The sequence below is a fragment of the Pelodiscus sinensis genome, chromosome 8 (assembly GCF_052426305.1).
Source record: "Pelodiscus sinensis isolate ZL-2025 chromosome 8, ASM5242630v1, whole genome shotgun sequence".
Taxonomy (NCBI): domain Eukaryota; kingdom Metazoa; phylum Chordata; order Testudines; family Trionychidae; genus Pelodiscus; species Pelodiscus sinensis.
Window position 1 is genome coordinate 63,621,928 of NC_143059.1, and position 24,582 is coordinate 63,646,509.

Here is a 24,582-nt window from a genome sequence, read left to right on the forward strand (position 1 = left end):
TATGCTTTAAATAAACAGTCTGAATTTTCTACAGGATTATATGGATGAATATGAAGCACACAGAGGGAAAGGAAGCTTTCCTGCTATGATAACTCCAGCTTATCAAAATGCCAAGAAAGCAAATGAATTGGCAAGTGACGTAAGTATGAAATATGAATAATCAATACAATACATTTGTAATTAAAAGCAGCAGTTTGTCGAAGCAGTGCTTGGAAGCAGAATGCAAATATTAAACTAGAAAAACAAACAACAATGTTTCACTGCATTACAGAATATTAGATGGTTCAAGTGATAGATGATGTCTGTTATCACCAATGCAAACTATATCCTTAGTATAAATCTCGGAGTACGTCTAGACTACAGGCTTTTGTCGACAGATACTGTCGACAAAGCCTCTGTCGACAAAGTTTCTGTCGACAAAGAGTGTCTAGACTACATCCAGTTCTGTCGACAAAGCAAGCCACTTTGTCGACACGAGAGTGTAGACATAAAGGACAGTGTAGATGAAATAACGCCTTCTGTCGACAGAATTCTGTCGACAAAAGACGTTATTCCTCATAGAATGAGGTTTACCGCCGTCGACAAAACTGACGAGTTCTGTTGACGTTATGTTGACAGACCTCAGCAGTAGTGTAGACGCAGGTATAGTTTTGTTGACAAAAGTTCACTTTTGTCGACAAAACCCTGAAGTCTAGACACACCCTCAGAGTCCCATATTAGTCTGTGTCTGCAAAAACAACACATCGCCATTCATCTGACAAAGTGTTTTTTACTCATGGAAGTTTATACCCAAATAAATCTGTTAGTCTGTAAGGGTATGTCTACACTAGCCCCCTAGTTCGAACTAGGGAAGCTAATGTAGGCGTTCGAAGTTGCAAATGAAGCCCAGGATTTAAATATCCTGGGCTTCATTTGCATCTTCCCGGGCGCCGCCATTTTTAAATGTCCCTTAGTCCGAACTCCGTGCCCACAGCTACACGCAGCACGGAGTAGGTAGTTCGAATGAGGATCTCTAATTCGAACTACCGGTAAACCTCATGGAATGAGGAATGTGGAATGAGGTGTACCGGTAGTTCAAATTAGAGATCCTCATTCGAACGACCTACTCCGTGCCACGTGTAGCCGCGGGCACGGAGTTCGGACTAAGGGACATTTAAAAATGGTGGTGCCCAGGAAGATGCAAATGAAGCCCGGGATATTTAAATCCCGGGCTTCATTTGCAACTTCGAATGCTTACATTAGCCTCCCTAGTTCGAACTAGAGGGCTAGTGTAGACATACCCTAAGGTGCCACAGGACTCCTCATTATTTATGTCCTGAGTATGTATAGTTGTGAGATGTTCTACAATAATACTCATAGTGAGAAAGTATAGCCTGAATCATCTCAACAGTTCTTAGGTTTTTGATTATTTTATATTCAGTTCATATTGAGACAAGAGAACAGAGGATGTGACACTGGCATATGATGGGGACTGAATTCATTATCTGCAGTATAGTGATTTGGGGTTTTTTTTTTAGTTGTAACCTACAAAACAGGTATAGACTGAGATGTGCCAGCATATGTTTTTTTTCATACAGCCAACTAACCAGTGAACCTCAGGTCTGAAAGGACCACCTCTAGTAGTCACAAAATGTGTCCATCGGCATTCCCATCCTTTTTTGTTCTATTTGGCGTGACAGACCAAAAAGCACTACTGCTTGGTGGCATACCTGTCCACATGGGCGGTTGGTGAAGGTAGAGCTGGGGGAGGCAAGCCCCCAGTGCCTTCTCCAGACCTGCCTCTTTTGCTTAGGCCTCACCCCCCACAGGGTGGTGGGGCAGTGCGATGCCCCTCACCTCTCCCAACTACTGGGAGGGGAGGAAAAGAGAGCGGGCGGGTGTGTGCTAACCTCTGCCTTCTGAAGCACTGGGAGAGGGAGAAGGGTGTGCAGCTCAGGCTCAGCCCCACATCACTGAGGGAGGGAGGAGGGCACATGGAGCAGCCCCAGACCAGTGGGAGGGCAGGCGTTAGGGGCAGCAACACTCCACCTCCACAACACCTACAGCAGGCATTCAGAGGGCGTGTGAGCGGGGCCAAGCCTGGTGGTTTGGGAAGGCAAAGCCTTCCCCACCTAGGCTACCAGACGTCCATGCTTGTCCACTAGGAAATAGACTGAGACCATCAACTCATGTAGACCATTCAGAAGCCAACAGTTGGCAAAATCTTTCTGTCAATACCAACCTAAGTCAGGCACAAGCATCAAGCTAACGGTGAAAGGTTCCATAGTATCCTATTACTTGAACTAATGACTGGAAGAATATAAAAAGACTAAGAGCTCCTATGCAGTGTAGCAATAACCATGTCAGTCCTAGGATATTGGACAGACAAGGAGGATGAGTTAATATCTTTTATTGGACCAACTTCTGTTGGTGAGATAAACAAGCTTGTGAGCCAAATGGAGTTCTTTCCTTTCCCAGGTCTGAAGACACGCTCTCTGTGGCTTGAAAGCTCGTCTCTCTCGTCAACAGAAGTTGGTCCAATGAAAGATATTACCTCACCTGCCTTATCTCTCTAAGACCTCCTGTGATTGTGCCTTATTTCCATGACAAATCCAGTGATTCCCAATTCCAGAGTGAATATTTACCCTTTCCCAGATTGAAGAAGCCATTTTAATAGGCCTCCAAAATATCCAAAATCAAAATTATATTTCCCAACTGGCAGTTGTTATGGACTTGGTTTTTGGTTGGGGTTTGTTTGTTTTGTGGTTTTGGCGGCAGGGGAAACTGAATGCAGACACCAGCACCAAATATGAATAATCATAAAGTTTCAGTACATTCTCAAATGTCTGGTTTCTATGGGGTGGAATTTCAAAGTTAGGCATTTGCAATTGTATGAGGTAGGGAGCCTGTCTGGATACATGTGAAAATGATTGATTTGTGCACAGAAGTTAAGCAAAACACAAAGGTATACATCCAGCCCCAAGGATGAAATCTGGGCCACATTTAAGTCAGTGGTAGAACTCCGAATCTAAACTGTCACCTCCTTCTACTCTCCCCCTTTTAAAATGTCACTTACTGCTGCCTTGCCAGAGGAAATCTTCATCTTAAAAAAACAACCGATAAGACTAAAAAGTACTGTACACTCAATACATGGGTTTTTGTAGAAGGAAAGCTTTAGTGGGTACTTAGTAAACATGTATAATTCTCTGACGGGTAACCTTACATTAGACTACCGAGAACGGAATTTTTTAATGGAACAGACTACAAGCCTTAATCTGTTGCTAGCCAAGAATCTGCTAGTGATTATTAATATGAAGATGTCAGTTAAGAGCCAGTGCTGCCCAACCAATGGAAAAATGTTGAAGAAAAATATTAAATTGTGAAGCGGAATCACATGTAACAGTCAGTTTGCATGACTTGTGATTTTCTATTGAGTTGATTTTCAGAAGCAACTGCCCACAATTAATTTACAGGCAGTCCCCGAGTAACGCGGATCCGACTTATGTTGGATCCGCAGTTACGAACGGGGCTTTTCTCGCCCCGGAGGACTGGAGCGGCGGGACGCCCAGATGCGCTGCAGTCGCGCCGCCCCCGTCCTCCGGGGCGAGAAAAGCTGCTCCACGTCTCCCTGGTCCCCCAGCAGACCAGGGAGACACGGAGCAAAGCCGCGGAGCACGCCTGCAGCGGGACATCCCGGGCGCGCCTGGGCTTTGCACCCCGTCTCCCTGCAGACCAGGGAGACGCAGAGCAAAGCCATGGAGCACACCTGCAGCGGGACGGAGAAAGCCGTGGAGGACGCGGGAGGTCCCGCCACCCGCATCTCCCTCGTTTGCTGGGGGGGGGGGGGTGCAGCTAGTGCCCCCCCCCCAGCAGACCAGGCTTTTCTTGCCTATACCTGGGGTAGAGCAGCTGGGGCGCTGCCGGGTTGGTCCCGCAGCGCTGCTCCTCGGCGCTACTGTACCAACCCGGCAGCACCCCAGCTGCTCTGTCCCAGGCATCCTGATTCAGCCGCTGCTGGTCAGTTTCAGCAGTGGCTGAATCAGGATGCCTGGGGCAGAGCAGCTGGGGTGCTGCTGGGTTGTTCCAGTAGCGCCGAGGAGCGGTGCTACTGGAGCAACCCAGCTGCACCCCAGCTGCTCTGCCCCAGGCGTCCCCAAGTCAGCCGCTGCTGAAACTGACCAGGGGCTGACTACAGGAAGCCCGAGGCAGAGTTGCTCTGCCCCAGGCTTCCTGGAATCAGCCGCTGATCAGTTTCAGCAGCAGCTGACTTGGGGACGCCTGGGTTTCTTAAGTTGAATCTGTATGTAAGTCAGAACTGGCGTCCAGATTCAGCCGCTGTTGAAACTGATCAATTTCAGCAGCGGCTGACGCCAGTTCCGACTTACATACAGATTCAACTTAAGAACAAACCTACAGTCCCTATCTTGTACGTAACCCGGGGACTGCCTGTACCTTCCTATCCACTTTACCTTTCTGTTAAAGCATATTAAAACTAACAAAAACTAAGGAAAAGTCTTACGCTGACTCTTCAGGTGACTGGAAATGACAACAATGTACAAAAATCTTTGTTTTGATATTTTCCCTTTTATTAGATAAAATACAAAAAGGATCTTTCAAAGATGAAAGGGGCAGCCCACTTTCATTCTCTTTCAGCTGAAGACAACTTGGTTCTTAAACAAGCCCAGAATGTCAATAAGCTTGTCAGTGAGGTAAGAAGTCAAGTAGAATTATGGACTGGTAGGAGAGCAGCTTATATGTTTTACAGCAGGCTCATAAGTTTCTCCAACTGGGAAAGAAAAAAAGTTATTGTTTTTAATGACTCACACACATGAAAGCAATGAATGCGTAGAGCATCTATCAAATGTGGCTGTTCCACTTTCAGGGACAGATCCTCATCTGATGAAAATGGTTGTAGCTCTACTGAAATCAATAAAAGTTATTAGACATTACAAAAGCTGAAGTGCTTCCCCTTCTCTACTATATATTAGAGAGAGTTTGTCTGTATCTCTGTTGGTCTGTTCAAGAATTCCTTCTAAATGATATAAGCTAGGGCCACCAAATTTGGTATGCAGCTTCCTGTTGTCATAACTTAAAGCAAGGTAAGGGTTTGGTTGTACAGTAAACTTCTGATAATCCGGCACCTTTAGGACCCAGGGGGTGCCGGATTATCAGATATGCAGGAGTACCAGAAGGGGGGTTCTGAGGGGTCTGGGATGGGGGGGCGGCGGGGAACTGCGCAGCGTGGGAGAGGGCGGTACTGCAGGACCAACCAGGCAGGATCCCAGCTGCTCTGTCCCCGGCTTCCCCAAGTCCGCCGCCACTGAAACTGAGCAGTGGCTGACTTGGGGAAGCTGGGGGCAGGGCAGCTGGGGTGCTGCCAGGTTGGTCCCGCGGCGCCGCTCAGGTGAGGGGCAGCGCTGGCTGGCTGGAGCACTTCCAGGTTCCAGTTGGTGCCGGACTATCAGGAGTGCTGGACCACTGGATGACAGACAATTGGGCTGTGTCTACACTGGGCCACTTATTCCGGAAAATCTGTCGCTTTTCCGGAATAAGCTGCGAGCTGTCTACACTGGCCCTTGAATTTCCGGAAAGGCAACGACGCTCTACTGTACAAAATCAGCCGCTATTCCAGAAAAACTATTCTGCTCCCGCTCGGGCATAAGTCCTTATTCCGGAACACTGTTCCGGAAAAGGGCCAGTGTAGATAGCCCAGTAGTCTTTTCCGGAACAAAGCCCCGATCGCGAAAATGGCAATCGGGGCTCTTTTCCGGAAAAGCACGTCTACATTGGCCACAGATGCTTTTCCGGAAAAAGGGCTTTTCCGGAAAAGCAGCCTGCCAATGTAGACGCTCCTTTTCCGGAAAAACTGAAAACGGAATAGTATTCCGTTTTAAGCATTTCCGGAAATTCATGCCAGTGTAGACACAGCCTTGGAGTTTTATTGTACCATAAAAATAGGGGAGGCCTGGAATGGGATTGCTTCTCATAAAACAGAAAAGAGACAGAATCACCAGGCCGGTGAAAGGAACTGGCGGGGGCATATCTCCCATCTGGGACTGCCTCAGCCCCGATTCTCCCACTCCCAGGCACCTGTTTGGGAAAGGCAGCGCGAGGGGGTGTATGTGGTTTGAAGCTCCCCTCCCCAATTTGTGCAGGAACCTTGCTGACTGTTGCTCTTCATCTGGAAGTGAGGGTAAAGTGCACAGTTTTGCTGCATTCCTCCCTCTGATTGGGAAGTGCAGGGGAAGACAAACCTGGCCCTTCCCCAGCTAGCGTACATGCACCCCTCCCCTGGCTGTGCCTGCTGGAGCTGCAGCAGCCATGGGAAAGTGCTTCTTACCTGTCGCCAAGCGACTGTGGTGAGAGGGGGCTCTCTCCCCAGGGCAGCCTGCATATCGAACCCCTCATCTCCAGCACCACCCCAGAGTAATGTGTGCTGAAGTGCTAAGATACAACATTCCATATGAGATATTAAGTGTAACATTTTTTAGAAGAAACCTCCCAAATATACATATACAAATATACGTATGTTGGGGATACAACTGCATGCTGTATTTGTCAGGCACGGTAGCGCGTATTTGTTTATAGAATTGTGCTGTGGCAGTTTTAAAGAATAAGGATTTTTTCCCCCAAACTGATGTGATTTTGGATGCCTCTGTCTCAGGGGTCCCATTTGAGAGGTCTCAAAGGGTATATCCTCATTCCAGCTGGGAGTGAGCCTCCCAACCTAGGTAGATAGACTTTCATTAGTGGGGTTTGAGCTAGTGTCTAAAAATAGCAATATGAACCCTGCCTTGAAGGCCTGATCTCAGCCGCTCAAGCCGACGTCGGCTGGAGAACTCAAGCCTCAACATCCACACTGCTATTATTTTAAGCAAGCTCTGCTTGCATGAGTCTATCTGCCTGAGCTGGGAAATTTGCTCTCAGATGCAATATGGGTGTACTAAAGGGGTGCCATCTGCACATGCTGATCAGTCAGCACTTTCTGAAAAACATCCCATACTAGGGACCCAAAACGGAGACATCTAAAATCACTAGTGGCTTTTTGAAAACATAGGCCCAAAAGTCATCCATAAAGATTTAGGGCTTACTATTGCGAAGAGTAGAACCCGGGGTATGGAGTCTAAATTTTACTGTATGCCAGTTAATAAAATCCTTATATTAACTTTTCTGGATATAGAGTATGACTAATGTGCATGGATATTTTATGCAGTGAATGCAGATTTTGTCACATCTCAGCCTGGTATTTTTTGGCTTCTAAGGTAAAGTACAAGAAGGATGTGGAAAACAGCAAAGGCCACAGTATTAACTATTGTGAGACTCCCCAGTTCAAGAACATGAGCAAGATATCAAAATACACTAGTGATGTAAGTCCTCAGAACATAGCATGCAATGTAGTAGAAGGTTAACTCAGCAGGTGCTAGAATCACACTTCATCTGTGTGCGTTCTGTAAAAGCTGTGCTGGGTGTTTGAATATAGCTGTCATTCTTTGTGTTTGTATAGCACTTAGCATAATGGGGTTTTGGTACATCACTCGGGTTCTACTACCACGCTACTGCCACCGCTATTGGTACTAATTAGTCTCTTTCCCCTATATTACTTACAAGAGTGCATTGCTAATCCAATCAAAATGCCTGTTAACATTATTTGTCACGCTATCATGTATCTTCTAATGTATGTCCATTTATTAATAGAAGCCTAATATATGCAGATAATCTCAGAAGCCAATTTTGAGATTTAAATTTTTGAGCAGAACATATTTAAATATCTGTAAAACTGAAGGTTGTTATCGTTGATGTAGCAGTAACTCATTTTAAAATGTCTTTAAAAAGTTGTTAATAAGATGATCTTCATCGGCCTAAAAGCTAAAGGCACAAAGGTGGGACACAATGGGTGGCAGTCCTAAAAGAGAACACAAAAATATTATTCGCGCAGGAATTTTAAAATACCATGGGATTAATTAACTCTTTCTGTAATCTTAGTTTAATGATCGTTTATTTCTGAGGTAAATAATTGTCAGCAATGAAATGAGGGCACCAAATTTGTGTGGCATGTAGGTAACTTTGGACATATAACAAGTGACATCCAGTGAAACTAGGACTCTTGGGAGATGTGCCTGCCAATAGGGTTTTTTTAAGGTGTTGTACATTCACGATGAGTTTTCACATGATAGCAACTGTAGTGGATCATTTGAACTGGCTATAGTTTCCTGTTCTCTGTACCTGTCTCTCTGCTGGAAGAAATGAAATACATTTTCTGAGACGATGTTTGCTTTTGTGCATAGCTTAAATACAAAGAAAACTACCAGAATCAAATGAAAGGTCATTACCAAGGCATCGGCATGGACCGGCGCACTCTACATGCTATGAAGGTTGGCAGCCTGGCAAGCAATGTAAGTCAATTTGCACTCCTACTCTAGCAGGTACTATGGTAGTATTCGTTTACGTCAGGGTCGGGGAACCTCTTTTCTGTCAGTGCCAGTGACCCACAGAAAAATCAGTCGGAGGCCACACGCAAATCGAACCAATCAACCAAAACCTCTCACTCACCTCAGCTATAGTGGGAACGGGCTCAGGGTGCTGGCACTGGTGCTATAGTCCCCCAGGGGGCACCAAAGCTCATCACTTCTGACCTGCGGCATGGAGACTTGACATGGGCTGGATCAATTTAAGCAGGGGGCCGGATCTGGCTCTTAGGCTGGAAGTTCTCTACCCCTTGACTTATGTAGATGTTGTCTTTGTCTTTTTTCTTGTCTTTAATATCACCAGCCTTCCATTGATGAGAATCCTTCCATTGAATTATGTTGGGAGGTCTAAGTATAGAGGTGCTAATAAGGATATAAAGCTTGGAAACTCTTCTGCATTAGTTTGCACATTTTGTATTGTGCAATCCTGCAAAAGATTGAGTTCCCTCAGTTCCCTTGGATATTAGTGGCAGCTGAGGTCAGTCAACACCCTGTAGAGTGAGGTGCAAAAACAATCTTTAATGAAGGTTTCCGCACTCTGGTTTAATTTACTGGACTAGTCACGAAGCCATTTTGTTACATATTATTCCTTCAAGTATATTATTTACAAATCTGTAAGAAACTCAAGAACTAAGCAGAAAGATAAAAGATATGTCATAGGTGGAAGTTAAGTTAATGCTCCCACTGTTGGCATTGGATTAATTGTATAGTTGAAAAAGAATCAATTAGTGGTTAAACTATGCAAATAATTTCATTTTCTTTGTCGTTGATGACATTGAACTTACTTTGTTTCTTGTGTTTAATATTAATATTATTGTTTCTCCTTTTCTCTTGACTGATAATTATTCAAACAAATGACAGCTTTAAAAAAAGACTGATTTTTTTTGTTCTCCCTTTGTTTCAGATTGCCTATAAATCTGATTACAAGCACGACAATGTTGACTACAATTATCCAGCTACACTCACTCCGTCATATCAGACAACAAGGAAGTTGGTTCCTTTGAAAGATGTAAATAATCCTAAGGGGGTTCAGCCTGTTACTTGCAGGGGGAGAAAATGTGAAGCAGTGTGTTTGATTTTGTCCTGGTGGTAAACAGCTAGCAACAAAAAGTAAAATAATAATAAAAAAGGCTCAGTGTGGTAAGGAAGGCTGTGAGGATTTGGGAATGGTATAGAGAGGCTGTCAGTTCAAGTCACCAGTTTCAGTTCAGACAAGGTTGTTAGAAACCTAAAGATGAACTGGTGTGGGGAAATTTTCACTACTCTTGTCAATGCTATACCTGCTCTAGGGATAAATCAAGGACTTGAGTCTACAGGGTGTTGTTCTTGCACCTTTCAATGTACTACATTCCCCACCTCCCAACATTTTTACTGAATGGGAATAGCTGATAATGATTCAATCTCTTCTGTGGGTTCTTCCATATGAAATATTGTAACTGCTAATTGATTTTGTATTGCTTCTTCTCCAGCAAGAATTCTGTTTTGTCTGAGGAAAGGGCTAGAGAGAAAAGGAGGGGAGAAGGAGAATTTGAATTAACTAGTCTCTTCCTTTTTCCATATGGAAGACTTGCACCTCCTAAGAGGCGAAGCAAGAATGTCAAAGGCAGGGATCATAGAGACACCAGTGTTTCACTTGTCTGAGAGAGCACACTGGGCTTGGAGCATTTTAGTCTAGGACCTGCTTACCTTGACTCCAGGTGGCACTGGAGCTGACTCACTGGCAAATTGACTTATGTGTGCCAAAGAAAGAACCTGCAATTACATACAGCTTTGGGTGAAACCCGTCCAGAGGTTAGAGCACCAACATTCACAGTTCTCAGATCATCATCAGCAATGAGTACAAGTAGGAAGGAAGGCAGGCAGGAAGCAGGGAGGAAGGGCTGGAGGGAGGGAGGGAGGAAGGAAGGAATGAAGGTCGACTGTGGTGTTATTTCTGTATACTGGAAGTATACTGGAATAGCAATGTCATGTCTTTGAACGCCTCCGCTATTTCCCGAAATAGTGGATGTGTTATTCTGACGTCCCTGTAACCCTCATTCCATGACCCATGAGGGGTTTGTCGGAATAGTGCCTTATTTTGAAATTTGGTGCCGTCTGCTGGCTGTGCTTAATCTTATCTACATCTCCCAGCTTTGGGAATTGTTCTGCATCTTAGTTTTTATTATTTAAAGGGTAGCTTCATCCCCAGATTTCAGCTAAACGAAACTTCTCTATCATACCTTTCACATGCCAATCTGAAGATTTCTTTTTTGTTTCTCATTTTAATTTAGGTAAACTATAGACAAAGCATAGACAAGCTGAAGTACAGCTCTGTTACTAGCACTCCTCAAATTATTCAAGCCAAAATAAACTCTCAACAGCTCAGTGATGTAAGTCCTGCTGTTATTGACCTTCTATGTTTATTACTTATAAGAAAATATTTTATTTCATAATGTTCTCATTATGTAAGTCTTTTCTTTGTTGTTGGTAGATTTACAGCTAATACAATCCATAGAAAATGAATGAAATTGTTTCAGAGTCCCAGAGGCCAAATCAATAGATCAAGAAATATGAAATGTTTCCTTGAACTTTGAGACATTGTTACATAATTTCAGTTTCTGGCCACTTGGGGTGTGTCTACACAGCAAAGTTATTTCAGAATAATGGCTGTTATTCTGAAATAATGATGTGAGCATCTGCAAGCAATTCCGTTATTTCAAAATAATTTTGAAATAATAGATGGCTTATTCCGACTTTTCTGTAAATCTCATTCTATGAAGAATAATGCCTATTCTGAAATAGCTATTTTGAAATAAGGCGTGTGTAGACGCTCCACTGCTGCTATTTCGAAATAGCCCCTCGTCAAGGCCATTCTAAGTTATTCCTCCTAGGGCTCGTCAGCATTAGGGTAGCCTGCCTCAGACTAATTTTGAGGCTTCCCTGCAGTGTACACATTCTGTTTCAAAATACGTTATTTCAGAATACCCAGGAATAGCTTATTCCCACATAACTGTGCAGTGTAGGCATAGCCTTGGTTTGTTAGTAAAGGTTGTACGTTCCTTGTCTGGCACCCTCAGGACCTGACTGGTCCAGAACAAGGGAATTTTCTGGACCAGAGGAGCTCAATGCTGGCCCCTCCACTGCCGCTAACCAAGTGGGGATGGAGGGACACTTGTGGGAAGAGGCAGAGTGGCTATGGAGCCCCATGGTGCAGTACAGAGACCCACAACAGTGGGGCTGCACTACCAGACCTGCACTGAAAGCTCTGGGAGGGCAGGGGAGGAATTGCTGAGCAGGGGGCTGGCTTTTCCCCATGAGAGCTCCAGTGTAGGGACACCCATGAGGTACCAGACCACAGATCGTGCTGGACTATAGAAGTCCAGATCATAGAAGTCAAACTTACTTTTATTGGACTTATCTATAGGCCTATTTACCTTATACTGGGAATTTTCTTTGAATAACTAGGGGAAAATAATATTTGCCTTTTCATATTATTCCAAATTTTATTTAGTTATTACAGACTGTTATGGCACTTTAACACATTAAAACAAGCAATAATCACTTAAAGTCAAGTGGAACTTCATTTGGTGTATTGAAGGTAATTTGTTTCAATGTCTATGGCAGTTGGCTTACCGAGCCCAGTATGAGAAGACCAAAATGAATTACACTCTACCACAGGATGTTCCTCATTTAGTCAAGGCGAAAGCCAATGCTGAGCTGTACAGCGAGGTAAGCAAAGTGACTTGCAGGTGTATGTGTTGTCCTCAAATATGAGCCATAATGAACACAAGAATGCTGAAACTAGGTATCTCTGGGGGAAAAAAAATAGGCCTGTGGCAACTTAGAGACTCTGTTCTGCATTTACTCAAGAATCTGACCCGGTTATCCAAATTAGTACAGAAAAAAAGTGAGGCACAATTTTGGAACTTTTTTTTGAGAGCTCATGAAATAATTTGCATTTGCTTAACAAATAAAATGTCCACACCACAAAACCAACCATCCAGATCGGTGCTCATTGGATGGATTGTACTTCTGTCAGAGCTAGTGCAAAAACCAAGAATTCAGGTCTTGGACCAAGGGCCTCTGACGTCAGGGGAAAGGCTCTCAATGACTACAATGGGCTTTGGATCAAATCCACTGTTGCCAACTCTCATGATTTATCTCAGCATTTGTTGCTTTACTCTTGAAATCAGTTCTGCAAGAATCCCAACAGACAGAAAGTTTTAAGTCCCAAGTTGTGGAGAGCATCTTGATGTACTTTAAGTGCTCAAACTCTCCCCCACAACCCAGAAGATAAGTAACCCCCTCCTGCAAATTAATTATTTGTTAAAAATCTCATTACCTTAAAAAGGAAATCTGAAGGTTTTACAGTATTTTAGGCTGACAATAGGACAACAGGTCTTTAATGGGGATTTTGCATCCCATTGTGCTTCCTCAAATTCAAAGTAGAGACCTATTGCTGGAGCAAGGTGGAAAGATGCACAGTGCCTGTGATGTACAGTTATTTTCTCTGTTGTTGTGATGGTCTTGTCCAGAGGCTCCAACCAGAATCAGCCCCATTGTGGTAGGTTATGTACAAACACGGATAAAAAGATGACCTCTGTTCCAAAGAAGTTTGGGTAGGGTTTTCAAAAGAAGCTAAGTGAATCGGGCACCTGATTTCCATTGGCTCTTAATCAAAGTTGAGCTCCTATTTCCTAAGGCACTTTGAAAATTCCACCCTTACAATCTAAGAACTGCTGGTCCCTGCTCTGTGAATAAATAGGGGACCACAACTTCTAGGAATGTTGAATTTGGCCCCTTCCAGAAGCAATTATTTAGCATAAAATAATAATGAATGATTACATTATATTCAACTGAGTATATGATATTTTTGTTTTGTTAACCATCGTTTCCCATGACTGCTTTAGCTGCTTCACCAGATATATTCCTGTTAGTGACATGCTGTTGTTATTTCCTTTCTCAGATTAAGTACAAAGAAGGTTGGGAGAAGACCAAGGGTCAGGGCTTTGAAATAAAACTGGATTCCAAGGCCTTACTTGCTGCCAAAGCCTCCGGAGATCTTGCCAGTGATGTAGGTTCTATTCAGTTGAGTAGGAATTATCCCTAACAGAAGTCAGCTATAGCATAGGGAAAAGAAACATGTTGTTTCATCTGGGTTTTTGAGCCATGAATTTTACTGCTGTGCATTTATCTTTCTCGGTGGCTGATGAACTCTAGAAACATTTGCTCAGAATAATTTCTATTGGCAGTCAGACCCATTCCTTGAAAATTGCATCTTTTTATATAGATACAGAAATAAAACTAGGGGGAAAAAAGCAGTAGCTATATGTCCATGTGAAATTGTAAAACTTTAAAATGGTAAAATTCAGCATTTTGAATTACTTAAGCCACCACAAAGCTCATGATTTCCAATGCAAGTACAAGGCATGATTCTTTGATTTTTCCTTCTTTAACATGACACATACCAGTGTTTGGTCCTGTGGTATCTTAGTCTATGTCTACTCTACAAGATTATTTCAAAATAAATTATTTTGAAAAAATAACTCCCAAACTAATTATTTCAAAATAAGTGTATCTCCTCAGGGCCTGTCGACACCGGAGAGTTATATAACTCCCCTTATTTTGAAATAACAAGGCAAGCATCCATATTACCTAGCCTGTTGTTTTGAAATAAAGGGCTTGTTTTTTTGAAATAACTCCTGCTCCTGAAGTGGAGTAAGCTAATTTTGAAATAGTTATTTCAGGAGCTGTTGTTTCAAAATAAGTTGTTTCGAAATAAGCTGGTAGTGTAGACATAACCCAAGGAAAAAGGAGTTGTTATTTCAAAATAATCAGCCCCATATTTCAAAATAACAGGCTTGGTAGTGTGGACTCTCTGCTTGTTATTTTGAAATAAAGGGAGTTATTTCGAAATAATTCCCCAGTGTAGACATGACCTTAGTGATTAACCAAAATATGGGCTACCCCTTTTGGATTTTTTAACGTAGCAACATGTATGTTTAAAAAAAAATCTGAAAAACAGACCCCTTCCAAAACAACCCAATGCACTGCATGCATCATTCTCTCCCCTAGGAGAGGTTGAAGGAGCAAATGAATCACATATGACAGATGTTAGTTAAGTTTCTTAATGAACCATCTGTCCAGGAATGTGGTGTGTTTCTTGTTCTGGACGGGGTCATACTCCCCCCTGAAAGAACAGGTACACAGGTTGGGAGTCCTCCTGGACCCTTTTTTAACATTTGAAAATCAGATTTCCTCCGTGGCCAGAAGTGCTTTGGGGCAGCTTCGGCTGATCCGCCAGCTGCGTCCCTTCCTAAATCAGAACAACTTGGCTACGGTGATTCATGCTTTTGTCACATCCTGATTGGATTATTGTAATGCGCTCTACATGGGGCCACCTTTGAAGAGTCTTCAAAGCTTCAGCTGGTCCAGAATACAGCTGCTCGAGTTTTAACTAACACTTGTTATATGGAGCAAATAATGCCAGTGCTCTAGAACCTGTCCTGGCTTCTGGTATGTTTCCGGGCACAATTCAAGGTTTTGGTTATGACTTATAAAGCCTTAAATAGGTTGGGACTAGAGTATTTGAAGGACCGTCTTCTCCCATATGAGCCTGCCCGGGGATTGAGGTCAGCTGGGGAGGCTCTGTTTCATTTTCCTGCGCTTATGGAGATAAAGCTGACATCTATGTGGAGCGGGGCCTTCTCAGCCTTTGCTCCCAGGCTATGGAATTCTCTACCCCAGGACATTCAACTGGCGCCAACATTGGCACTATTCCAGCGCCATGCCAAAGCCAACCTTGTAACCCATGCTTTTATTGGTGTTTAGTTGCGTATGTGTGTCTATAGTTTTTAAAAATTTTGTAAGCCGCCTTGAATATTTTAAATAGAGAAGTGGGGTAAAAATATTTAAAATAAATAAATAAACAATTGGAAGGTGTTTGTATATTACACGGGTGAGGGACATACAGCAACCTACAGGATAGAATAGAAGCTGGTCATGTTAAAATAAGTCAAACTCTGAAGATCTTGCTCAGAGTTTACTTAGAAGCCTCAATAAGAACATTAGGATTTAGTCCAGTAAATTTTTCTTAAAAACAATTTAAAAGCTCTTTCAGAGGTTTCATATCTATGAAAATATCCATATGAAGAAAGGGTGAAAGCTTCTCATTGATTAAAGAAGACACAATTAAGACCAATCTGACTGCCCTTCAGAATTCATAAGTGTGCTTCAGAGCTCTGAATTAGCAACCAGGCCTTGCTCCCAGATGGCCAGTCCCTAAAAATACTGCAGATCTCTGTGTCAATTGGAAAATGACCTGTTATTTACAGTAAACTATTTTCTTCTTCAAAGATTAAATACAAAGAAGAATATGAGAAGACAAAAGGCAAAGCAATTGGAATCAAAGATTCAAGACTTCTGCACTCTTTGCAAGTGGCCAAGATGAGTAGTGAGGTAAATAATGGATTTTTCTTACTCAGAAGGTGTTTTTCATCATTATACTATTTGGCTATTTTAGGGTTCAGACTCTTGGATGATCTTGGATGTATTGGTATTGACCTTATTTTCAGAAGAGGAGAGCACATTGAACCCTGTTTTGAAAAATCTAACAAAACAAAAACAAACAAAAAAGCCCCATAGACTTTGCAAATAGAGGTAAAATAAGATAACAGAGTGAAGTGAGCTGTATGGTGGTATGGATCCATGAGCGGAATTGCCAGTGGAACTCACAAAATCCATGCACACATTTTGGGTCAAGATGTGACCCCTTTTGACATAGAGATGTAAAATCCTGTTTAATTGGTTAACCAATTAAACGGGCAAGCAGGGGGAGCAAGAGCTGCTCCAGTACCCACTAGTTAACCATTAAGGGTTAAGCTTACTGGTTAAAAATTCACATTCCTATTTTGAAACCTAAAACAACTCTATGCTTAATATGCGGTAAATAATAATGTGGGGTAAGTATGGATTTCATGGATAAATAATTCCTAATTATACAGCGATATCGAATGATTTACATATAAGCTATTATTTTCTTCCTTGTTTCTTTCAAAGTAAAGGTGAATGTATTGTTTCTTTATACCCTAGATTGCTTATAAAAAAGATTTTGTGGAGAGTAAGAGGCATTTCCATTTGCCTATGGATATGGTGAACCTGAAGCATGCCAAGAAAGCCCAGGCTTTGGCTAGTGACCTTGAATATAGGAGGAAACTCCATGAGTACACAGTGGTTCCAGAAGACATGAAGACGAAGTGGGCCAAGAAGGCCTATGGCCTTCAGAGTGACGTAAGGCCGGATGCACCCATTTTAAATGTTACTGCAGGTTGAGGGTTGAAGAGTTATCAGGATGTATTGGATGATCAAAATGACTTAATACTATTCCTTAGCACTTACGTATCTGTTTTCATCTTCAAAATGTCTCTTAGTGAATGCAGAAGTGTCATGTGTGCATAGTTTAAACTGACAGACTTGTATCTCAGTCTATAAACATTTTTTCCCTCTGTAGCTTCAGTACAGGGCAGATCTGACATGGATGAAAGGAGTTGGATGGATGACTGAAGGCAGTCTTAATATAGAACAAGCCAAAAAAGCAGGAGAACTTTTTAGCGAGGTAAGTGCCATTTTCTGGCTGTTTTTCTTACTGGGAGGATGAAGTTTGGTTGGCTAGGAGTATAGAAGTTGTATGTGGAGCAGATTGAGGGTACATCTACACAGCTGAGTTATTTCGAAATAATGTTATGCGCTGTCTGCACAAGAAGCCCGTTATTTCAAAATAAATTCGAAATAACAGGCTCCTTATTCTGACTTCTCATACAACAAGGTTTACAGGGATTAAGGAAGTCAGTGGAATAGCGATTTATTTTGAAATAAGTGCTGTATAGACAGTGCCAAATTTCGAAATAAGCTATTTCAAAATAAGCTACGCAATTTTCGTAGCTCAAATTGCATAGCTTATTTCAAGGTACACACTACTGTGTAGATGTACTGGAGAGATTCAGGAATACCAGCAGTTTGAGGTATGTCTGAGGAGCTGGGGGTGGTGCATGTGTGCTGCAAGGTGGTTTGGGAGATTTTGGATTACAGTGAGAGAGAGATTTTCCCATCATACAGGTATACGTGTCTCCTTTTGAACTTAGTATTTGCCTCCAGATGGTGCTTGGTCCTGCCATGAGGGCAGGGGCCCTGCCTTGATGACCTCTTGAGGACCTTTCCAGTTCTAGTATTCTATGATTCTATGATTACAAGGCTCTCGGACAGATCTCTGTGTAATCTTATTTGCTCCCTCGTATTCCCTTGTGTCTGCCTGCACCATCAGCAAAAATAGCACTGGGAAAGAATGGGATTTGCAGTTTTATTTTGATTAGGCTTTTTTCAAATCTTACTAAGGTGGGAGCTAAAACAGGGCACACACATTTTTAAGTGACATGAATAAAAAAAATTAGTTGTATGATAACATTGTTTGAAACTTCCTTGCCCTATGGCCTGTCAGGGCTGAACTTGCTATGAGTCTGTGCATATTTGCAGTGCTCTTCATTTCTTTTCCTTCGTTCATTCATGGCCTACCACTGCCATGGGAGTTCAACATTCTAGCTACAGTCTAGTTGTAGCATTGCTGACAGGAAAGCAGTATAGAAGGTATAAACAATTAGGAGAAGTGTGACTTAGACGAAGAGGCAAGAAAAGAAGCCTGTTTGAGTGACTGGAAATCACATTTTCTGATGTCTTGGGCCTTTGACATTTAACTCGCGACTCCCAAAAATGAAAAATAAATCTCAGAAATAAAAGAAGTAATAGAACTCAGATCCAATATCTTGCAAGAGATGGATTGACATCTACTGCTGTGGCTTGCATTGGTAATGATCACTGCAACAAGTATTTCATCTGTGATCATCTGCTTCTTTATTTCAGCAAGACCCCAGGCTGGCTGATACTAACTTCCTAAGCTAAAAACCAGTCTGTATTATTTTAAATGTTTCTGCTTCCAGCTAAAAGCTGGAGTTAGTCATTGACTTGCAGAATGTCATTATGTTGCATACAATGGTGACAAAAACACACGGTTTTTAATCTGTCCCTCTCTCCTCCAGATTCTAAATATAAAACAATGAGCAACTCTTTGAAGTAGAACATGCTTTTTTAACTTCTGTTTTGTGTGCAGCCGGGAAAGTCACAGTGTGAACTTATTTGTTCAACTGATCTGTTGACACAGTGGCTTCCGTGCTGAAATGTGCTATAATAGAAGCACCCAACGTGGAATGGTTGGTTGGATTGTTGAATTTTTCGGTTAATAAAAAGTCAATTAAAGTACGTAAGAAGAGTTTGCCTCATCTCCACATCTTACTCTGTCTTGAAATAGTTATGATGCATTGTCTTATAATGTTCCAAGAGCGGACAGACATTTGTGGGTTCACTCTGAAAAGAGCACCACAACAGGCTTGAGTGTTGAAATTAATTTAGGATAGACCTGATCCAAAGCCTACTGAAATCAATAGATGTCTGTCCTATGGCTTCAGTGGAAGAAGCCACAGAGGAACGTTATGGTATGCTGATCAGAAGGACATTCTTATGGGGGTAAGGACAAATTTTGGTCTCCTGCACGCAGCCTCTGCAAAAGGGCTAGCTGTTGGATATGAATGCCCTGGGCTGGGTGAAATGGAACGCTCCTTCTGACTCCTAAACCTGTAGCCTGGGTGTGGGGCAGCGGCCACTACAGACAAGTCTCTGTAGTAGCATCCACACCCCGCACCCAGTTGATACTGGAGAGAAGTGCCAGGGTAGTACCTTGAACTGTGACAACATTCAATATGACACAGAGGGGAAAGTGTGCATCAAGAGGGCTAAAATCGGTCCTTTAGTGCTTGGAGATCTTTTGACTGTTAAATACAGTACAGCAGCAGGAAGCTCTTTTACAATCTAACAAACTACAAGAGGTGCAAGAGAGACCTGTGTTTGAAAAGGTTTGTATTGTAAACTGTGGTGGTAAGCAGTACTTGGTGCCTCGGGCATTTGGTAATGGCATATAGAGCCTTTTAACTTCTCTGTTACTGGTTCAAATCCAGGCCAGGTGGTAAAGAGTGATCATTGATCAATGTGAAACATGGAAGGGATCTTGGTCCTGCACCTCCTACAGTTGTCATCTGGCACTAATTAGTGTGACGTTTGCAGTCTCAGCAGAGAGCACATTGGCTGGGAATGCCTACAGCACTACTTTCAGCATGGGTAGTGATCCGGCCAATTCAGAGAGGCAGAATGTGGAAGCTTACAGGGCTGATACTCATGGTCTAGCTCAGTGGTGAGCAACTTGTGGCCCCTGACCACATGCAGCCCATCAGGGTTCTGCGCGTGGCCCACACAGGGTGGCCAGATTCTGCTGGTATCCATCCACATGTGTTTTTTTTTTTACTGGTCTTATTACTAAAGTGACATGCACATAAAGCAAAGACACGTGAAGTGAGGTGTGTGAGATGGCACACTTCATTGAGTGTGAGAGCCATGTACTCCCTCTGCATCCAGTCAAAGCACTGCTACAGTTCCGTCAGCGCAAATTCTAGATACACAAGCACAGTAAGCAAAATTACTCCATCCCGGGAGACCATGGATTACAACAATCTGGCGACCCACTGAGATGATGGGCTACTCATGCAGCCCTGCCACTAGCCTAGGTTGGCCATCACTGCGCTAGCTGTTCAGGAAATAAATGGAAGATGTCGGTTTTTAGAACTCTGTCATCTGCTTTTGAAAAGCACTGAATTCACCTGGGAAAAAATAAATGTGATCACAATTTCTGAATGCTTTTTTTTTTTAATCAGAAAAAGTACAGACAGAAAGCTGATGCTCTAAAGTTCACCAGTGTGACCGACAGTTCCCAGATCAAACACGCGAAGAAAAGCCAGGAACTGCAGAGTGATGTGAGTCCTCACTGTTGCTTTATCATTACTTTGGTCATTCTTGGGGACAGGGGAACCACTGAAAAAGAAATTGGCTACGGTCTTCAAATCTTGCCATGGCTTTTAATACATTTGAGCTTTACTGCTAAAACTTTCTTTAAAAACTTTCCCGAGCTTCACAGCTAGAAACCTTTAAACCTAATAGGGAAGAGATACGTGCAAAGCTGCAGACTTCAGACACTGTGATGCTAAAGGCCATATTGGCATCTGGATAGATGGATAGAGGCTGGATCCTTTACAGCTTCTGCATTTAGCATGGGCCTCTGCTGTTTTTCTTTCCTCCCTGAGCCTATTTTGTCTGTCTCACTCAGATTCCTAACAGTACCTTGTGCACCTACCACTGCAGTTTTGTGAGCACAGACGCTGAAGCTATTTTTCGGGAAATAAAGCTTTTCTCGAGGTGGCTTTTTTGACAATTCCCTTTCCTTCCTTAGATTTAAGAAATAGAACAATGACCCTGTCACAGAGATGGGCAGCAGTTCACCAGGGTTAGCCCCTGGTGGGCCACCACCACTGTATTTACCTGCACCTCTGCAGGTACAGGCGATCTCAGCTCCCATTGGCTGCAGATCGCCTTTCCCAGCCAATGGGAGTGGTAGGAAGCATCACGGACTGTGACACTGCTTCCCACAGCTCCTATTGGCCAGGAACAGTAATCTGCGGCCAACAGGACCTGTGATCGATGGTACCTGTAGAGGTGCAGGTAAATATAGTGGTGGGAGCCTGCCAGGATCTAATCCTGGCAGACTGGATTCAGCCCGCAGACTGGTATTTACCCATCTTTACCCTATCAACTGGCATCTGAACTCCTGGTGTGTGAAGGCCCCATTAGATCACAACCAGTGTGTAATTTTTCGAAACAAGGGCACCTGTTGTTCAGTTGCTGATCACCTCATTTAGTGAGCTTGGTAACTTCTGAGAGAGAGTGAGATATATTATATGTTGTGAGTTGAACTGAGGACACCAGCAATTGTTCAGGTATTACGTGAGCAACATTTCAACTCAAGGGGTTGGTCTTTCATAGAGAGCGGCCTCTTTTTCCTTTTTCCTTTTCCTTTCCTTGTTACTATACTTGGCACTTGCATTAGTCCTCTGCTTAGTTCAAATCTCTCTAAAAAGGTGGTGAATCAGAAAAAGCTCCTAGCTCTCCTGACTCTCTCTCCTTTGTCTCATTCACTGGATTTTTCTGCCTCCCTGTAGCTTATAAAGAATATTTCTTGAGGCTGGTTTGGTAGCCCTAGGGTTAGGGCTCTGTGCTACTTTGTGGGAGAGGCAACTTTCCCCTCTTAGTCTCTGTGAGATGCAGGATGTTTAGCCTTTAAACGAAACCCAGCCCTGACTGCAGCAACCTTCTAGTGAGTCAATCTATGAGCAACTTTAGTGGGGTCTGAAGTAGAATGTCTTACCTAGGGATGTGAATAGTCACCCAATTAATCAGTAAGCATAAGCTTCACTGGGTGATGCTTACCGGTTATGGTTAACCGGTGAGGACTGGAGCAGCCTCTCACCCTTCCAGCCCACCTCCATTTAATCTGTTAACTATAACATTAAATATAACATTTAACTGGTTAACTGATTAAATGGGATTTTGCATCCTTAGTCTCAGCCTGTAGTGTATGAGCTGTAAGAAATACATACTGTACACTGAGATGTAAAATTTAGTTGCTTGCTGCTTGGGATCATTAAAGATCCTTGGCATGTTAGTCCTGACCAAATTAAAATGTGATTAATTGTACCCACCTCCCACAGATCTGGTGACATACTGTATTCTTCTTCATTTCTTTCCCTAAATCAGTGTTTCTTAAACTTTTTAAGACCGAGGTACACCAAATAATAATTTTTGTAATGAGAAACACCAAGGATTTTTTGTTGATCCAAAAAAAAAGGTTGCCTGCCCCTTTAAGGGCGGCCATTTTGAACTCTGTTGTTCTCTGCGGCACACCACCGACTGCCTCGCGGCACACCAGTGTACCGCGGAGCACAGTTTAAGAAACACTGCCCTAAACTGTAGCATTGCTGTGTGCTCTTAACTAATTCATTCCATGGAAGAGGCAGCTGCATTTCAATGATAGATGAAGTAATTTCTTGTGTAAATTTTGTACAGAACATGCATTTCCCTTAGTTTTTATGTCTATTGAAATAAAGTTCTTGGGGATGAATAATACTGTATAAACTTATTATTATTATTATTGTTATCCCTCCCTCTTTGGCTAAGGAATATCACTGAGGGTGTGTCTAGACTACATGCCTCCTTCGACGGAGGCATGTAGATTAGCCAGATCGGAAGAGGGAAATGAAGCCGCGATTAAAATAATCGCGGCTTCATTTAAATTTAAATGGCTGCCCCGATCTGCCGATCAGCTGTTTGTCGGCAGATCGGGGGAGTCTGGACGCGATGCCCCGACAAAGAAGCCTTTCTTCATCGACACAGGTAAACCTGAGGCTTACCTGTGTCGATGAAGAAAGGCTTCTTTGTCGGGGCATCGCGTCCAGACTCCCCCGATCTGCCGACAAACAGCTGATCGGCAGATCGGGGCAGCCATTTAAATTTAAATGAAGCCGCGATTATTTTAATCGCGGCTTCATTTCCCTCTTCCGATCTGGCTAATCTACATGCCTCCGTCGAAGGAGGCATGTAGTCTAGACACACCCTTAGTCAGGGATCTGGGGAAAAGTAGTGTAGGTCAGGATCAAAGAGTGTATCCCAATAAAAGTGTATTTATTGTTTTATCAAATGTGCATGTTTTGTCATCACATAATTGACAATTAATAATACATGAATTGGCTAACCTGGAATGGATTTAGGCTTTGTGGGAGAGCCTCCCAATTCAAGGTTTGAAAAAAGGACCCAGTCTTTAAAGACTAAACCATCAAGTAAATTTCCCGTTACATAGTCTTGCCTGGTTCTTTCAGCATACTGAATTGTCATTTGAAATTGAACATAACCCGATGCTACCGATGTTGCTGTGTTTTCTATGGACAGGTTGCATACAAGTCTGGAAAAGAGCAGTTTCTTCATCATTACACCATCAGCAAAGATGAGCCTCTCTTCATTCAGGCCAGAGCAAATGCTGCAAATATTAGTGAGGTGCCGTATGGTTGGGGCTGGGTATTACCCCTTTAAACTATCAAGCCGTGTTTGCTGCTGTTGAACTAACTGCACTCTAGGACATTTCCCTTGGGCTTGTCTAAACGTTTAAATTAAAACATTTCATAATCAAATTATTTGCTTGTGCTTCAATCCCTGGCCAATCCCACTGCTGCTCTTAAGGCTCCGATCCTTCAAAGTCTTTAACGTGTTCTCCAGTTACTCATGCGAGTTATCTCACTGGTTTTAGTGGCATATGGGTAGGTCCTTCCAAATCAGTGGGGTAATTGGTGGAGGGAAGCACTCCTCAGTGTGAGTCCAGCCCTTAAACTGTAGGTTCTTTGGAACAGGGGCTGTCTGTGACTATGTGCACCTACCATAATGGAATTCCAGTCTTATTTTGGATCAACGTGCATTACTGTAATGCAAATTATTTGTGTTACTGATAATAAAGTAGTTTTGTTCTTGACATCTCCTTAGAAATTATACAAGAGTAGCTGGGAGAAGCAGAAGGAAAAAGGATTTGAACTTCGTCTTGATGCATTGTCTTTCTTGACAGCGAAGGCAAAGAGGGATCTAGCAAGTGATGTGAGTATAGATTCAAAGAAACACTATTCAGATCAGGTTCCCCCAAAAGAGTGGATGTTCCACATCCCTATCTGAATGCTGGGGGTCCTCTCCAGCATCTCTTACTCTGCACATCTCTCTCAAGACCCTGCATTACAATGGGTTCTAATTGCATGGTATTCCATGATTAGCTTGATGGTTTGTTGTACGAAACTACAAACCTCCTCCACAAAGCTGACCAGGCAAGCTCCTACCCATCCCCTTCTAGAACTCAGGGGGAATGCTCAGGGCCAGAAACTGAACACAAATGTATTAAGGGGCTCTGCAGAATAATGCGTCCAAGTCTCTGCTCAGACCCATGAGCCAGAACATTTCTGGAAGAGAGAGGCTGGTTTTCATGGAAATAAAGATTAATCTGGTTGATTTTATCTTTTAGACTGTGACATGTAATAGTGAAAAAGACTTTCTCTTTTAAATAAGCCCAAAGCCACTTTGGTTCCCTTTTGGAAACAGGCATGTTGATTACTTGTATCACTGATGAAATTAGCATATGAAA

The 24,582-nt window shown here is 42.9% G+C and overlaps 1 protein-coding gene across 3 annotated transcripts in view; it reads left to right on the top strand.

The window, feature by feature from the left end:
- Positions 1 to 24,582, top strand: part of NRAP (nebulin related anchoring protein) — a 74,363-nt gene that overhangs the window by 20,126 nt on the left and 29,655 nt on the right. For 2 of the 3 annotated variants that reach the window (XR_012905715.2, XM_006134973.3), the window contains exons 10-23: positions 35 to 139; positions 4,572 to 4,688; positions 7,242 to 7,346; positions 8,265 to 8,372; positions 9,349 to 9,453; positions 10,715 to 10,813; positions 12,048 to 12,152; positions 13,390 to 13,497; positions 15,780 to 15,881; positions 16,515 to 16,712; positions 16,933 to 17,037; positions 20,234 to 20,332; positions 23,355 to 23,459; positions 23,940 to 24,047. Coding sequence is in view for 2 of the 3 variants with exons in the window: in XM_006134973.3 (XP_006135035.3) it covers positions 35 to 139; positions 4,572 to 4,688; positions 7,242 to 7,346; positions 8,265 to 8,372; positions 9,349 to 9,453; positions 10,715 to 10,813; positions 12,048 to 12,152; positions 13,390 to 13,497; positions 15,780 to 15,881; positions 16,515 to 16,712; positions 16,933 to 17,037; positions 20,234 to 20,332; positions 23,355 to 23,459; positions 23,940 to 24,047 (1,569 nt within the window). In the remaining variant the exon portion in view is untranslated. The remainder of the gene's footprint in view (positions 1 to 34; positions 140 to 4,571; positions 4,689 to 7,241; positions 7,347 to 8,264; positions 8,373 to 9,348; positions 9,454 to 10,714; positions 10,814 to 12,047; positions 12,153 to 13,389; positions 13,498 to 15,779; positions 15,882 to 16,514; positions 16,713 to 16,932; positions 17,038 to 20,233; positions 20,333 to 23,354; positions 23,460 to 23,939; positions 24,048 to 24,582) is intronic. The other variant, XM_006134975.3, reaches the window with a different exon arrangement.